This window comes from Taurulus bubalis (genome assembly GCF_910589615.1).
Source record: "Taurulus bubalis genome assembly, chromosome: 12".
Lineage (NCBI taxonomy): Eukaryota > Metazoa > Chordata > Actinopteri > Perciformes > Cottidae > Taurulus > Taurulus bubalis.
In genome coordinates, this window is record NC_136600.1 from 10,325,324 (window position 1) to 10,341,386 (window position 16,063).

The window sequence follows — 16,063 nt, forward strand, 5'->3', positions numbered from 1 at the left end:
TAATAATAAGTAATAAAAGTAAGAGAGGATAAGAGAAGCCAAAGCAAAAAGGACCTTCTTCTTTCACTCCCGGGTGTTTACTGGCTTTTTTATTCCTACTTCACTTCTTGAAAATGACACTTTTATGGCCAAAAATGATGAATGTGAGGACTGACAATGTGTTTGATGATGCTAAAGGTTGTAGGTGGCTGAAATATTTAATCTTATGCAAAGTCATAAACTGTTTCCGGGGGTAATTTCTTCCTGGTTACTCTCGATGCGACGAGATGTTATTTTTTTGTCTGCGTGCACTGATTTTAAATAATAATACAAGTTTCTGCATTGCTTCAGGGATTAACGGTAGTGGTAAAGCCAACAAACGTGGTGTTTGGGCCAAACATTTAAAAACTGTTATTTTGACTTTGTGACCTCACATCGAAGGTCAAACCGGTGTCAGTGTTGATGTGTATTTCGATTTTGATGATGTGAGGTGTTTCATTTCAAAATGAGATAAAAAATCATATGTCAAAGAAAAACCCGCTCCTATAAAATGATTGGCTGCACTAAATTAAAATGAACTGTGGTTGTTTTTTAAGAGCAGTAGGTATACAATGTTAACCTTCATTTCAGACTGGACAATTTTTTTGCACTGAATTCTTTTTCTTTTTTTCTGGTTATTATTTTGGAACACAACTTGTCCTTTAAAAAGTAGTGGGGAGTAAAATATACAGAGACTAAGAGGCAGACAAAACAACGTGCAGAGGAAACCGTTTGAAGCCTTCTTCCACAAGACTAACAGTATTTTAAAGGGTCAGAGCTGACAAAGACAGGGCGACACGCTGAGTTAACCCCTGACACCTCGTCTCCCTATCTCTCCACACACCCCTCCTCTCCTTCCCCCTGCTCCCCCAGCCTCACCCGCGAAACCGTGAGGGCTGTTTTCTTTTTAGGAAAAAAAAGAAAGAAAAAAGAGAAAGATGGCCACTGGAGGTCAGATCCAAGTCCAAAATAAATTGCCCTCTTTCCTGAGGCTCAGCCATTTTAATAGTACAGATTTATTGTGCTGTGCTTTTTGGAGGGCGATCATATGTATGTGGTCAGTAGCGCGTATGCAGCCTGTGACCCAGCCTCCCTCTCACGTTACACCCTATTTATAACATCCCCTCCGCCCGGCTCCCCTCGTTCTGCAGTTCCTAGTGGGAAGCACCTCCTGCTCCCAGCCTCGAGCTCCAGTCCCCTCCGTTCCTCCTGACATCTGAGAGGCTCTGCTGCAGCTTACCCTGGGCTAACTGTTTATCCTGTACCGCCTGGCAACTGGCCGCACGCTCCGGATTACCAGAGGACACCATCTTCAAAACACACTTTGTTTTCTGCTCTGACTAATCGAGAGTAGACTGAATTTTTCCAAACCGGAGGGGGAAAAAAGTTTTGGGAAAGTCAAAGGATCGTGGATATGTGCTGGTGATTTCATTTTTTTTCTGGGGTTGTTTTAGTAACTTTACCTTCTTTTACTTGCCCCTTCTTCACCTTTCCTGGAGGGCCGCGCGTGTGGGTGTGTGTGTGTGTGTGTGTTTGTGTTTGCACGCGATGGATCACACGCTGTTCGGGTGCCTGCGGAGCCCCCACGCCCCGGCGCAGGCCCTGCATCCCGCCTTCACCCAGTCTCCCCTGACTCTGCACGGACGCTCGGACCACGTCTCCTACCCTGACCTGGCCTCTTCCTCCTCCTCCTCCTCCACCTCCTCGCCCTCTCCATGCATCATCACCAGCTACCCGATGGACGACGGCCTGTTTCCCGGGCAGCACCACCATCACCACCACCACCACCACCCTCACCGCGGCCACCTGCCCTCGCAGCAGCATCACCACCCGCCTCAGCACCACGCATCATGGCACATCCCGCAGATGCCGTCACCCGGCGGGAACACGCGCCACAACCTTTGCCACCCGCACCCCCACTCGACCCACGACAGTGGGCCCACAGCCCCAGACCTGGGCCACCCCGGGGGGCCCAGTATGTGCGCCAGCACCCCGAGTCTGGGCATCGGCAGCACCCCTACGGGGGCCTCCTGTGCGCCTGCAGACTTTGGCAGACAGACTCTGTCACCTGCTGAGGCCGAGAAGAGGAACGGCAAGAGGAAAAGTGACAGTTCAGGTAAGAGGAGATGAGATTTTTCACTCCAGTTTTATTATTACGCCACTTCTCTCTGATGGCAGAGATGTTATTCCTCAGATATTTTTCCAAGACATTTCACGATTAAATACACAGCTCGTGACACATTACACACCTCAAGACTTAATGAATTCTTTCATTTCCAACATCTCATTATTCAGTTCATTTATTGTTGGATAAACATCATCGCATAAATTTCAGCATTTTAACAGCCGAGCTCAGGAATAACACGCTCGATCTTTCAACAGCACATTACTGTCGAGGTTTCTACAGCTCCGATAGGAAAACAAAACAAAAAAAAACGGCATGAGAAGCAGTTTGTAGGTGTCGGCTGACACGCAGGGAGGCCGAAGTGTGGAGCAAAAGGCCACATCGTAGCCGGTGTGGGTGCCTCTGACTACAGCCATGTTTTGTTTAAAAAAAAACAAATCACATCTGGTTTGTTGCGACACTCCTCAGAGGGCAGAGAGTGAGGCGTACAGTAAAGAATTAAAGTCACGGATGTAAAAGACTACACCGGCGCCTCACGGCCACACTAAACACCCGACGCACCGAGGCTTTTCAGCCTTTCTCTAAATGTTGATGTTCAAATAAATTGCAGGCAGCTTTCACTGAAATCTAGTGATGTAGTATCTGTGTAGGATCTGATGTTTATTTATTTATTCTGCAAATAAATGCATTTTTAAGAAGATAAATCAATTTAATACCACAATTAAAGTCAGATTTATATTATTGAAATTGATTTATATTCATATATTGTCAACAGTAAAGTGAACCGGTGCTGTGAGCTGCAAGGCCACTTATCTTTCTTTTTTGGGAGGGGGGGAATTTATGACTTTGAAAAAATGTGTGACTTGACTTCTGACCTCAATCATTTAATAGTCATTGAGCGGTGTGTGAGGTTTTTGAAGATGAGTCGCAAATTATGAAGCTACATTTAAGGCTTTACATTGTCCTAGAATTACATAACCTGTATAATAACAACAATAATAATAATAATAATAATAATAATAATATACATAAATTCTCACCAACAGAGGATTAAAAAACAACGACATCTCTTTGCACGTTTATGAAGAAATCCTTCTTTTTAAGGACTGTACTCAAAAAGGCGACACCTCCCCGATGACATGCTGGATATTTCCAACCTGCAGTCCCCGCGATAATCAATCACACCGTGACAAACTGTCGGGGTCGGGTCGCCGGAGTTCTCGCAGAGGGAACGTGATATTAGCGAGAGTTCTTAGTTTTCCAGGGAAAGTGTGCTCGCCATTCCCTCTGTCCATTTGAGGATTACGCCGACCCTGCACCCTTTTTATAGGCCTCTCTGTGCACGGCAGCGTATCACCTGCACTTGACCGCCGACTGAAGCTCCTGCATGTGACTAGGATGCTGGAGGTCACCTCAGAGAGCGAGCTCTGCAGGTTACAATCAGGGAGCTAAATATTGCAACAAATAGACATTTGGACTGCACTGGAAATATGCATTTGTGATAATTCAGGTTTTAACACCAAATACTAGACAGAGCAGTTAAAAGTCACATTACCTTCTGATTTAGCAGGAACTCCAGATGTGATAGTTAAATGAAAGATTCATGCAACACAGAGACTTTCAAGGGCCTCATTTTGACTTTTATAGTTCTGTCCGTGCTAAATGTCAAATATAACTACATTATCCACATGCAACATGTTGTAATAGTATATTTAATCCACAAATCCAGCGCACCACCTCCTATTTCCTCTCCTCCTTTGTCAAATTATTTGGAAACCGAGTCGCTTCCTCCAAATCCCACTTCCCCTGCAACAATAGTTACTGCATTATCATTACACGAGCCGTTTATTCCCCCCACGCTAACACCAATCACGCTGATTACCGTGGCTAACTAGGTTTGCTGACTCAATCAGCTGTCTAAATATCACACCGCCGCCAAGTTGCACAAGATAGAGCCGCGGTTCAGTTTCACCATCTGGACCAGAAAAACAAAACCCCAATTCAGATAAAGAAATAATAACAAAAACCCAGAGAGCTCATTTCCATGTTAGATTTTGCTTTCCAATGTGAGGCGCTCGGCTCTCTCCGTCTGACACTTGCGATTGTTTCCTGAAGGAGGGCCGCAGGGTGGGCTAATGAGATGAGCCAGCTCCCTGGTATTCTTGGGTCTCTGGTTTTTGCGGAACCTGCTCGTTTTTTGTGTGGTCAAGCTGGAGAGTTTGGTGCTGTCAAGGGAGTGGTCGTCCTTTTAAAAATAAGTTACTGGATTTTCTGCGTGGAACAATAAAAAGGTGCTTGAAGTCTTATTTTGTTGAGGCTGTGTTGTTAAAAAAAAAAAAAAGGAAGGAAGAGTGAGGTGCTGGAGGCCTCTCGCTGGCTGGCAGACGCTTTTTCCTAAAAGAAGCTTTCGAAAAACACTGCGGATGTATCGGTTCACGGTTCGACTTCATTCTTGTGTGCGTTGCTGCTGCAATATTATTTTACCAAATGGAAAGAAGAAAAACTTTACAACTAACACACGCAACGTTTCACGGCGAGAGAAAGAAATAACTTTTTTAAGTTAATTTCTTAAGACATCAGTTTTAAAAGGGGCCCTCCTGCACTGAGCTCAGTTCATTTGGGAGCCCTAGATTACGTTCCCTGTCTGGTGGCGTGTATTTTTCTCATATTATTCCCCCTTTTTTGTGGAGAGATGAAAAGTACAAAAAAAAGTTACAGCGGGGACCTAATTGCTGTGGTGTAGTGGCTGTCTCATAAAAGCCCGCCGCTCGTTTTAACTCCAGGCTTGCCGGTCCGAACCAGCTGGCTGTGTTATTCTTTTATTTCTCTTTACACAATGTCTGTGTTTACCAGAGAAAGAGAGAGAGAGAGAGAGAGAGAGAGAGAGAGAGAGAGAGAGAGAGAGAGAGAGAGAGAGTACGTCTGAAGGGCCGCTTCAATCAGCCACACACTGTTTGGAGCGCTCGGTTTGAAATTACAGGGAGGGAGAGGCAAGGTCACGGGGGAGCCGGACACAGGCTGCGGGTCAAGCAATGATCTGTTTCATTTCATAAAACTCATGTGGCAATTCTTGCAGTTTATATATTTGTATATGTCCTTGGCGCAGAGACGATGCAAGTGCCACACAAATATAACTTTTGTAGAGCTGTTACAGTTTACCCCTCATCTTCTCTTCAGCCTCTCAAGGGAGTTATTTTGTTCTGAAAAAAACAACAACCCACACTTAATTAGAAGGAAGATCCTCTTTCTGACAGAAAAAAACAGAACCGACAGTGGTCCCTCCGGCTAGAAATGTTAGGTGAGGAGGTAGTTGGTCCTCTGACGTGGCTTCGAGGCTTTGCAAACATTTGTGAGTCTGGCTCACGAGGGCTGTGGGACTATTTACAGTCTGACTTGACGCAGGCCCCGCCGGATTAACGGCACCGCAGATGAATTAGCGTGCAATCACTGCCGCCTTCGAGTGCAATGTGCAAGTGAAGCTCGTCCAACGGAGAAACCACAAAGGGCTGTAACAATAGGAAAGTTTTGAAGGGCAAATTGACTGTGCGTGCTGCCTTTCGGAAAGTGGAAATAACAAAACAAAATGATGAGCTGAAGTGGGGATGACACATGCTGGGCAATTTATATTATGCCCCACATTTTCCTTAATGAAATGCAGAATGTTGCAAGTAGCTTTTCATTTGCTGCTCACACATATATATGTTATCTTTATCAAAAGGGTAAAACACGATTTATTCATTAAATTCCCCCCTAGCATTCCATATATCGGGAAACATTTTATGTAATCTCATGTAAGCCCAACGCTTTAGTGTTCATTTTGTGATTGCTGGAAACGTAACGTTTTACTGGCATTCTGAAATGTGGAAAGAAAATGTGAATGTGAAAAATGTTTTGCAAACACTGGTACTTTGGCAGATTTTTCCATTAAACAAGGAGCAGCCTGTCAGTTCTCACGTAAAAAAAGAAACACATATATTTCACGTATCATGAGGAGCTGCTATATTCCATATTTAAAAAAAAAGAAAATCATCAGATTCCTTAAGACTAAGACAAATTAAACCCATGTTGGCAGAATAAGGGTGGTCAGACGCACATGTGTAGCCGCCCGTGGGTCCTTCCAGACACTTAAAGTGTTCATAAACAATGCCTGAACATTAAAGCGTGATTGACAGCTCCCATTGTTTCTCTTACCTCGCCTCTCTCTCTCCCGCCTGCTGGCTTGCACCTGCCACATGACCTTCGCTTTATTTTGTATTTTTTGTGGCATATAAATCTGAGTGGAAACAGAAACCTGTGTGGTGTTTGGTTTCAGAGTCCCAGGATGGGAATTACAAGTCCGACGTGAGCAGCAAACCCAGGAAGGAGAGGACGGCCTTCACCAAGGAGCAGATCCGAGAGCTGGAGGCCGAGTTTGCCCACCACAACTACCTAACCCGACTAAGGCGCTACGAGATCGCCGTCAACCTCGACCTCACTGAAAGACAAGTATGTTCCCACTCACCGCAGCTTGTTTCCCCCTGGGCTCAGACATTATCCCCCTCCTCTATTAGCACATTAATGCCATGTTGTGAAAACAGAGGCGGCCTCGGGACGACGAGGAGCCGTTTTCTCAACTCGCTACTGTGTTTTCGTAACTTTTGGTTCGAGGGGGCTATTGTGCTCCAGATGTGGCCGTGAGACGGGGACTATCATATTCCAGATGTTCCTGTCCATTCTTTCAAGCGGGCCAGAGTCGAGGCGGGGAGACGGGGAGACGGGTTGAAGGAAGTGCTGTCTAGCAAGTCACTTCCTCTCTCCCACCACCCCTGCATGCACAAATTGGTGTCCGAGCGTGGGCCGGCTGCTGTAAAATGCAGGCACATGAAATAAATAAGAGGAGACAAATGGCTGTGGGGTGGGTGGGCGTACAGCCGCATCGTTCTCCAACACCCGTTTGGGAGCTGTAGGTCACACTTAGTTGACACCTCGGCAGTGATATTCTGCAGCGTGATACAGTACAGATTGAGTGTAAAAATAACAGACTGGAGACAGAAACCTGAGCGTTTCAGCTGATGTCTCGGATGCAAATCACAACTTCAGATGCCAAAGATAGAACTTTGAGCCAAAGTTATACTTTCCACTGGTGCGTGAAAGTCCACGTTAGAGTCCGGATACCCGACCCGACCCGAGGTTCAGACAGCTATTTGCAAGTGATCTTCGGGTTTCGTCCACATGTCACAAAGTTCTTTGTGTAAAGTAAATACAAATGATGGACCTACTGTCTGTGTGTGAATGTGTGATATTCAGCTGTTTATCACACGTTCACTGCGCTTTACGCTCTGATGCGTACGAAGAGTTGCACATGGCACAGTTGGTGCCAGAGTTCGGGTTCAAAGTCTGTGCATCAACTTAAATAAAGACCGCTTAGCGAGTTCGGGTCGGGCTCGGCTACTACTCGGGTTTGGACAGAAATATGGGCCACGAGGCATACATTTTTAGTGGACGTCCGCCAATTTGTTGTGACCGCAAAGACTTGTCCACGCATGTGTGGAGCGTGTCTTCCGAACTGACGGTATAAACTACAAGGCGTCCGTTCGGGAGCATAACCAATGCCTAATAGATCACGTGTTTGTAAAGAACCATGCTAAACTTGAAGGTACAAAGATTGCATTAGCATGAGTACATGCAAAAATACTAAATGTGTTCATGACTGAGGACCTTTTTGATAATAAAAAAAACAGATGCAACTAAATAAGCAATGGCTCCATCCCATTTAGTGCATGCTGGTTCTTACTGGGACACCTAAATGGAACAGAGCCATCAATAATGTTATTAGTTGCACTTGCTTTTCCTGCGATCACATATTGAATTGTCGAGCACGAGGACGTCTGCAGGCCTTCTATGTCGGTAGTATCGCAGAAACTGAAAACAATTTGCTGTAGTAATGTTTTATTCACACTTAGGCCAACCGCCATAAAACTGTATAGTATGCACTCAGAGTACTGTGGATAAAAGTGTCCTTCTAATGAGTGAATATAAATGTCGCGAGTGTGTTTAAGGGGTCTCTCGAGGTTATGTGAGTCGTAAACCTGCACCGTCGCATTCAGTTTCTTACTCAATCTGAGCGTAACTAAAAACTGTGACATGCGAAGTGATATTGTGATATTTAGTGATATATAAGTGATTTTGTCAAGGAAAAATATACGGCAAGAGAGATAGTGAGCTGAATGTTGGCAACACAAGCGTTTGGCCGAAGCTCTTGCTGCATAAGCTGTTTGGAGAAATGTTATGTATGTTTTGGTAATGACAGAGGTGGAGCCGAACGTTTTATACGTTTGGAGTTTACAATCCGAAAAATAAATAGGAATAAACGGATCAGCAATAATGTTTTTTTTATGTGTAAAGATAGGGAACAAAACCTGGCAAATTTTGCCTAAACTTTTTGGTTTTAACCTAAGAAATGTATCTAATCTATTGTTTTAATGGCATTCTAATGACTACATTTTAGTGTGAAGAAGTTTGCACTTCAACATAAAGTCATTGAAATGCTGTTCAAACAGCTGGAGTAACCAATAACATGGTTATTACCAGTTTTAACCTAGTGTGTCTTGATATCTTTTGACTCTTTTGAAACCAAGCCGGATCCAATTCGGTGCTTTTTTTCATGATATATTACTATATCTGCAGTGTGTTTCATGCTCTAAAAGCAAAAAGCAGTGGAGCTGTCCACTAGTGTCTAAACGAGGGCCTGTGGATCAGCGGCTCTTCTAACCGATCCGAGGACAAAATGGACGTTGAGTCTTTGGGTGTAATGTTTTGGGATTTAGTGTCAGTATCGGTGTCAAGCAGTGCAGGTAGAGCGCTGGTGTATGAGTCTGAATAGTGTGTGTGTGTGTGCACGTAAGCCTGAAGGATCACATGTTTAGTTTTGACATTAGAGCCCGGCAAATATAAATGATCCCCCCGCCCCCCATCTCCTGCTCTCAGAAAAGGCTTGTAAAGAATCTGAGGTGATACTCGCCGTATGCCCCTGACGTTAAACACAAAACTTTTGTGCTGTCAACTAACTTCCTGACCATGTGACCGCTCCGTCCCCACAGAACGACACGGCCGTAAAAATAAACCCACAACTTAGACCCCCTTTCCTCCCCTCCCTCCCTTCAGGCCCAGCATGTGTCGACACTCAGGGGGCCTCTGCTGCTACTTGACGTGTAAACCGTTTTAAGCAACAGCTTAATCATCAATCTGAGAGACGTAAATACGGTTTGGGCTGTTGAGTCAGGGGAAAAACAGGTAGACGGCGAGTGGCAGATGGAGCAGTGCTGCAGTAGAAATAGCTGCCAAGTTGCAGTCAACTAGTAGGACTTCCTAATTGCTTCTTTGATGTGTTTTTTTGTGTGTGTTTGCTTGTTCTCCCTCACAGGTGAAGGTGTGGTTCCAGAACAGGAGGATGAAGTGGAAGAGGGTGAAGGGTGGCCAGCAGGGGGCGGCAGCTCGAGAGAAAGAACTGGTGAATGTGAAAAAGGGGACGTTGCTGCCCTCCGAGTTCTCCGGCATCGCGGCGCTCCACCACTCGACGGACTCCTTAGCCAACGAGGACAGTCACGACAGCGACCAGAGCTCCGAGCACGCTCACTTATGATGCACAACCCCCCAAAAAACCCCTCAGAGGACAGGCCCTGTCTCAGGACTGTCCTTAGAAGGACTGCTGTTTGCTGATTCACCCATCGTCATACAACGATGCTAAATAAGTGTACAAATATACAGAGGAGTGACGTGTGGTAAGATAATGCAGCCAGCATGCATGCATTACACTTTCAAGAACTGAGCACATAAAGTAGGGATGTTGACATATTTCAAAGCGCCATTGGTTAAAAATGTCCTTAAAGAAAGTCAAAAACAGGATAATATTACAATTGTGATGTGTGTGGTCCACCCCAAACACTGAATATTGCATAACATTTTGGAAATCATACTTAGTCAAACTGTTGTAAACATTCCACGTTGTGTGCAAAGAGGGCAGCAGGCCATGATTTGCACTGTTGAGCACACAGTCTGCACGTCAGTCGGTTTCCTCTGTACAAAATGTAAATTACGATGTAATTGAGTTATTGATCAAATCAAGTGCCAGGAAATCAAATTTGCCTCGCTAATATAAATGATCTGTAAATAATTCTCTGTATTGTCTTACCTTAACGATAATTTTATACCCACGCCATTTCAGCTCACGCAGTAATAAACACTGACAGTTCTTTAGTCAATACTTTTCTGCCTGGAGATGACATTTTGTAAACAGAATCTGAAACCTGAAAAATAGGCATTTTATTAAATCCTTTCAGGGACAGTTGCAGAGCGAATAAAATGTAACCAGTGGTAAATGGAATGCAACATGATTCAATAACTTTTTTTCTGTGCAGACATCCGTCCATATGTGTGATGCATGAAGTGAAGCTGAAATGAATTCAACATTGCAGAGAGTGTAGAAAGCCGGTGATGGAGGGAGGGGAGTGCATGCTAAATTCACCTTATAGCCTCGAGGAATGGTTTGGGACTCCTGCCAAGACTCGGAGAGAGAGAACCCGCAAAGGATCGGATTCTGTTACAAAATCCAGTTGAAAATAATTTCTTGATTTGATCTCCTCTTTCACCACATTGTGATTGTGCATTCTAATTTTTTTTGAGGAGGCACCTCCTGCGGCGTGTGAGGTTTTTAATTTTCTTTTTCTTTCCCACCCCCCGAAGCAAACCCCTGAAGAAAGTGATCATTTGTATTCCCCCCTTATTTTAAAATTCAGTCTAAAGTTCTCCCAAATATGGAGAAAACTTCCCTCAGTTAATTAGCTTTAATAATCTAACATGTGCATATATCAGCCCAGTTGTCACCGACTATAAATTTACCCATAAACAACAATGAGTCACAGCAAACTCACCTCCAAATGTGGTCTTCTTACTTCACCTGCAATGACGACTGCCTTTAAAAAATTAAAAACAAGATAAAAGTAAGCACATTTAACCCAAAACCTTCAATATGTGCATTTAATTTCATGTGTGTAGAAAGAGTCAGCTGTCTTGCTTTAACTGTTGACCTACGGGCCAATGTCAGAAAGTCACGTGTGTGCAATACAACTCTGGGTCTCTATCTTCATGATCTACATGATAATCAAAGTCATTAATGTTGGAGTTTTCTCTTGCTATTATTTGACAGTTAACAGCAAACAATGTGAAATGAGCCAAAAAAAAAACAGGTGAGCAGGAAGCAGAGTATTCATGTTAAAGGATGTTTGGATGTAATTAAGTACCACCTGAAACCTTGACATTTTTTTATAAAATGATGTTGTGTTAGTGCAGGGTAGAAGGTCATCAGGGCACCCTCTCAATAACTGGTGTGACGACATCCAGCTTTCTTAGTTATACCTATGAAAACTGAATGCATTGCAGATATCTGACGAAAAGCAAATAGTATGTAATAGATGTAATCATTTACCAGGAAGTATAAAACCCCATAAACCTACACTGGACGGGCGGGAAGGGGTCAAACTGATATTGGTCTTTCACTCATGAGACTGTTTGTTTGTTTCCTCTGTGAAGGGAGAACTCATTGTGGATTTATTCGTCACGTAACATCCGTACTGAAGTAACGGCACTTCATTAGTTATTTAAACCAAAAACCATGATCCTTTCCTAAACCTAACTAACTAATTTTCCAATTCTTTCCTGTATTTTTTCCTGTAAGTATTTTATGAACTTTTCCTAAACCTAACTAAGACGTTTAAGATAATTTCCTTAACCTAATTAAGACGTTTAAGATAATTTCCTAAACCTAATTAATACGTTTACGACCATGTCCTTAACCTAACTAAGAAGTGTACGATCTTTTCCTGAATCTACCTAAGTTGTTTACTATCTTTTCCTAAACCTAAGTGAGTTTATTTTTTACCGTATGTATGTAATGAGTGGAAATGTAACACAAGTTGTTGGACTTTCAGAGGAAAACGCAGAACATTTTTTTTTTTTTTTTTGATATCACACAACCAGTTGTATGAGGATACGTTACCTAGGACCATTTCACACACTCTGAACCAAGCTGACACTGATTGTCTGAGGATGACCACAGGAGAAAGCAGTGGGGTGGCTTCCAGTATGTTACGTTTAAATTCCTTTTTATTCATACAGCCCAAGATCACCAATCACTATTTTGCCTTCACAATCTTTACAACCTTTCAGAGTTAACAAAGAGTAACAGTGCAACACAAGTAAGTCAAAACTCGACACTGAAACGTATTATTTTTGTTCATGAACATGAAGTAACGGACTGTCGTTTGGGGAAAAAAAGAAACACAATGATTGTGCTCTCGACCCTTTTACAGCCTTCGTCATCACAACTACGCGTGCATGTATTGGAAGAGAAAACGGAAAAGCTTAAAGCCATTGAATTAAAACTGTTGACCGTGTCCAAATGTCTGGTTGTTGCATATTCGGCTGTCAGAATAAATATTCCAACAGCGGCCTCCAGATCACGTCCGTTTCAGAGCTAAAGGTGTTTCAGCTTAACGCATCCCTGTGTTAACTGGTGACTCTCAATGGTGGGGCGTAGATAATAAACACAGATGAGCAAGTGTTTAAAATTGATTTAAGGCCTTTATGAGGATGTGATGTTTGTTCGAATGCTTGTGTTTGTGTCGGCCCATTATCAGGCACATTAAAGTCAAAACTGTGAGTCTATCTCATGGTGTTTGACGTTCCGCACATGACTTTGGATAACGTAGCTGGAAGCATCTCGTGATTTGTGTGCGTCACAGCGAACACTATTAAAGCCATCATTTACGTAGATATAGATAACTAGTCTTTGCTGGTCAACTTGAGACTGCTGTTGTTTTCAGTAGGATGTACTGACACAACAAGCATATGACAACAGCGTGAGAAATACGATGTGTGGCGGGAGGGCGTGACTTAAGACCGAAATGCGTGACAGTCACGCTCAATGCGTGACACTTGAGAGCCCTGTGACAATATGACTGACAAACATGTGATAAGCATTGCCTTGACCTGGCTAAGCAACACAGTAATATAGAGCCACTCTGAAAGTTTAGTGGCACGGACATTTTAATGGAATTGTGAGTGTAGGAATAACAACAAGTTTCCTTGTTTTGAAATAGCACACACCCTTATGAGAAATGATATGTACCAGTGTTTTTTTAATTTTTAATTACCTTTTCTAATTAAAAGAAGTTTGTGTTCACACAAGCAAACTCTCGCGAGATGAACTCATAGGGAACGAGTCAGCAGTTGAAGTATCAGCCTGACTGAAGATGACTTGCCTCCTGTGATATAAATAAGCAGGACCTTCAGGTGAACGGCCACAACGTAACCGTCCCCGGCTCCTTTAAAACCGTCACGGACACCGTTTCCTGTATGCGAGAAGGTTGGAACAACAGAGGGAGACTCAAAAGGGGAACGCCGGCACCTTTGAGAGCAGTTAAATAACTACACAGGTAACGTCAACTCACCTGCTGCAGCGGTGAGTGTGCGCGCGCAGATGGCTGAAGCCGCAGAGCCCGACTCGCCGTCCGTTGGATTCCGGTCTCTGTTTTTCATGCTCACACCGAACGAATCCTCCTATCAGAAACTGGAAGATGTACCTCAGTATGTGCAGCAGGTGGGTACAGTTCTCAGTTTCGCGCACTTCAAACTATACGTGGTGATTTGTTGTTTGTGTAAAAGTCAAAAGAGTCCTGTGTGTGTGTGTGTGTGTGTGTGTGTGTGTGTGTGTGTGTGTGTGTGTGTGTGTGTGTGTGTGTGTGTGTGTGTGTGTGTGTGTGTGTGCGCGTGTGTGTGTGTGTGTGCGCGTGTGTGTGTGTGTGTGCGCGTGCGTGTGTGTGTGTGTGTGTGACGTCAGGTCGGGTAACCTTGTCTGTCGGGCCGAGGACGCACTGAAAGCCTCAAAGTATCCAAAAATGTATACAACCCACAGAATCAACGAGTGCTGCATTCAAAGGTTCACAGAAAAAAAAAAGTTTTTCAAGTATCAACTCGAGCTGCAGAGATTAGTAATCGATTCATTGTTTTTAGTAACTTTTAAAGCAAAGTTCAAAAGCATTCAGTGGTTCAAGCTACTCAGATGTGAATGTGTTGCTTTTGTTGGTCTTTTGCACATGTGGAATGTAAAGTACATTTACTGAAGTAGCTACTGTACTGGAGTACACGTTTCAGGAACTTGAGCACTTAAATGTTAGGCAGCTTTATACCTCTGCTCTACATTTTGTTCAGAGGTAAATATAGTACTTTCCATTTCACTATATTTGTCAGCTTTGACAGCTTTAGTTACTTTTCAGACTACAGTTTTTCACCAAATTCCTGTCCAGTGAAAACCATGTGTTGCTGTATGTGATCAGAAGAATCTACTATTCATTTAACTAATTAATTTTACTGCATTTAACTGATACCACTTTTACTTAAAAGAGTTTTACCACAGTGGAGTATTTTAAAGTGTGCATTCATATTTTTACTTCAGTAAATTATCTGAATACTTCATTTCTGAAATCATAATTTGAAATTATAGCAGTTTTCAGTGCTTTTCTGAACTTTTTATAGACCAAAGAATGAATCGATTAATTGATAATGCAATGATTGTTGCGACCTGAGCATCAACAGTCACTTACCAATTGTGAAGATTTGTCAGGTTCTTTTACTGATGCTCTTTGTTGCCCTTTTCCATAGGATTATTTTCTATACAGATTACTTACAATGTTGATTAACCGCTAATAGGCTGAATTGGCTTTAACATGTGGTTATTTCAAATTGACTATTTATTTATGGAATTACCAGAAAACCTGCTATATCGCAATATTTACTGTTATCGAGATATGAAATCACAAATATTGGAAAAGAAGATCTGGGCCATGTCACCCACTAGAACTAGTAAAACAATCACAAATCCATTAAAAGCATATATTCCTGTGATCTGGGGACTTTCACTGAGTGTGGGACTTTGACTTTGTGTCTGAGTGACGTAATGCAATAGTCAGACTTCAGATGTAACTGCCACTGAATAATTTCCCACGTCTACTTAATGCACAATTTAAAAATAAAGTCTGGGGTTTCTTCTGCTTCTTACTGTCAGTTTACAGTGTCTCCGTTGCCGTTTATTGTGGCGAGCGTCTGGTGCAGGTTTAACAGCACGTGTTTGCTATGAGGGTTTATGAGGCACATCAGGGGAGGCGAACAATTACCCCCACAGCAGGAGTCCTTATAACCCACTACCAAACGTGATTAAACAAATTTGTTATTGCTGCAGGGCCATCGATGGTGATAAAAGTCGGCATGGATGTGTGTGACTCGGCACTGTTTACAGTTTGTTTTGTGTCATTAATTATTCTGCTCTCTGGTCCCGACAGGCCAAATTAATTAGAAACAAAACCAAGCACAATCTTCTAATTTTAGAGTTGTTTGAAACGATTGCTCCGTGGGTTGTTGCCAGGTCTGACTGATTTCAATTGCAAACACAATATTGTTGTCAGACGACGGGGATGAAAGTGTATAGTCAGCCTGCATGTTGTCAGCCGACGTCAGTCATCTGTGACCTTGTAAAAAGGCTGTTTTGGGGGAAAATGCAGACATCTGGTCCACAAATGTCTCGTTCCATGTCAGGCCCGAACTCAGAAGAAAATAAAATACAATTATTAGATGCCACAACAAACGATGCACGCAAGTATGCTGCAGTATAAAACACGCTCTCTTTAGTGTGATTTTATTTCTAAAAAGATTTAAAAAACAAGAGACAGTGCACGCACGATCAAACCACGACTATTGAGGGTCAATTAGGGGGTTGCAGGGATGACGTCACTTTGTAGGCCAACCAGGAAGTTGATGTCTCACTGGTTCCCACGACAAAAAGCCAATGGGATTGTTGCTTTAAAATACGTTCTGTGGCGAACAAATGTT

The 16,063-nt window shown here is 43.1% G+C and overlaps 2 protein-coding genes across 2 annotated transcripts in view; both read left to right on the forward strand.

Moving 5' to 3' along the window:
- The first annotated feature begins 1,274 nt into the window (after positions 1–1,274).
- meox2a (mesenchyme homeobox 2a) lies at positions 1,275–10,471 on the forward strand. The gene is made up of 3 exons (XM_079227501.1): positions 1,275–2,134; positions 6,456–6,628; positions 9,546–10,471. Exons 1-3 carry the CDS (start codon positions 1,567–1,569, stop codon positions 9,762–9,764), a joined length of 960 nt encoding a protein of 319 aa, XP_079083627.1. The 5' UTR covers positions 1,275–1,566; the 3' UTR covers positions 9,765–10,471.
- Positions 10,472–13,653: 3,182 nt separating this feature from the next.
- Positions 13,654–16,063, forward strand: part of agmo (alkylglycerol monooxygenase) — a 46,774-nt gene continuing 44,364 nt past the window's right edge. The window contains exon 1 of the mRNA XM_079226938.1: positions 13,654–13,778. Coding sequence (XP_079083064.1) covers positions 13,659–13,778 — 120 coding nt within the window. The 5' untranslated portion in view covers positions 13,654–13,658. The remainder of the gene's footprint in view (positions 13,779–16,063) is intronic.

Coding starts and splice junctions, on each gene's coding strand:
- meox2a (XM_079227501.1), top strand. CDS start 1,567: ATGGATCACACGCTGTTCGGGTGCCTGCGGAGCCCCCACGCCCCGGCG. Junction 2,135..6,455: donor GAGGAAAAGTGACAGTTCAG/GTAAGAGGAGAT, acceptor GTTTGGTTTCAG/AGTCCCAGGATGGGAATTAC. Junction 6,629..9,545: donor TCGACCTCACTGAAAGACAA/GTATGTTCCCAC, acceptor TCTCCCTCACAG/GTGAAGGTGTGGTTCCAGAA.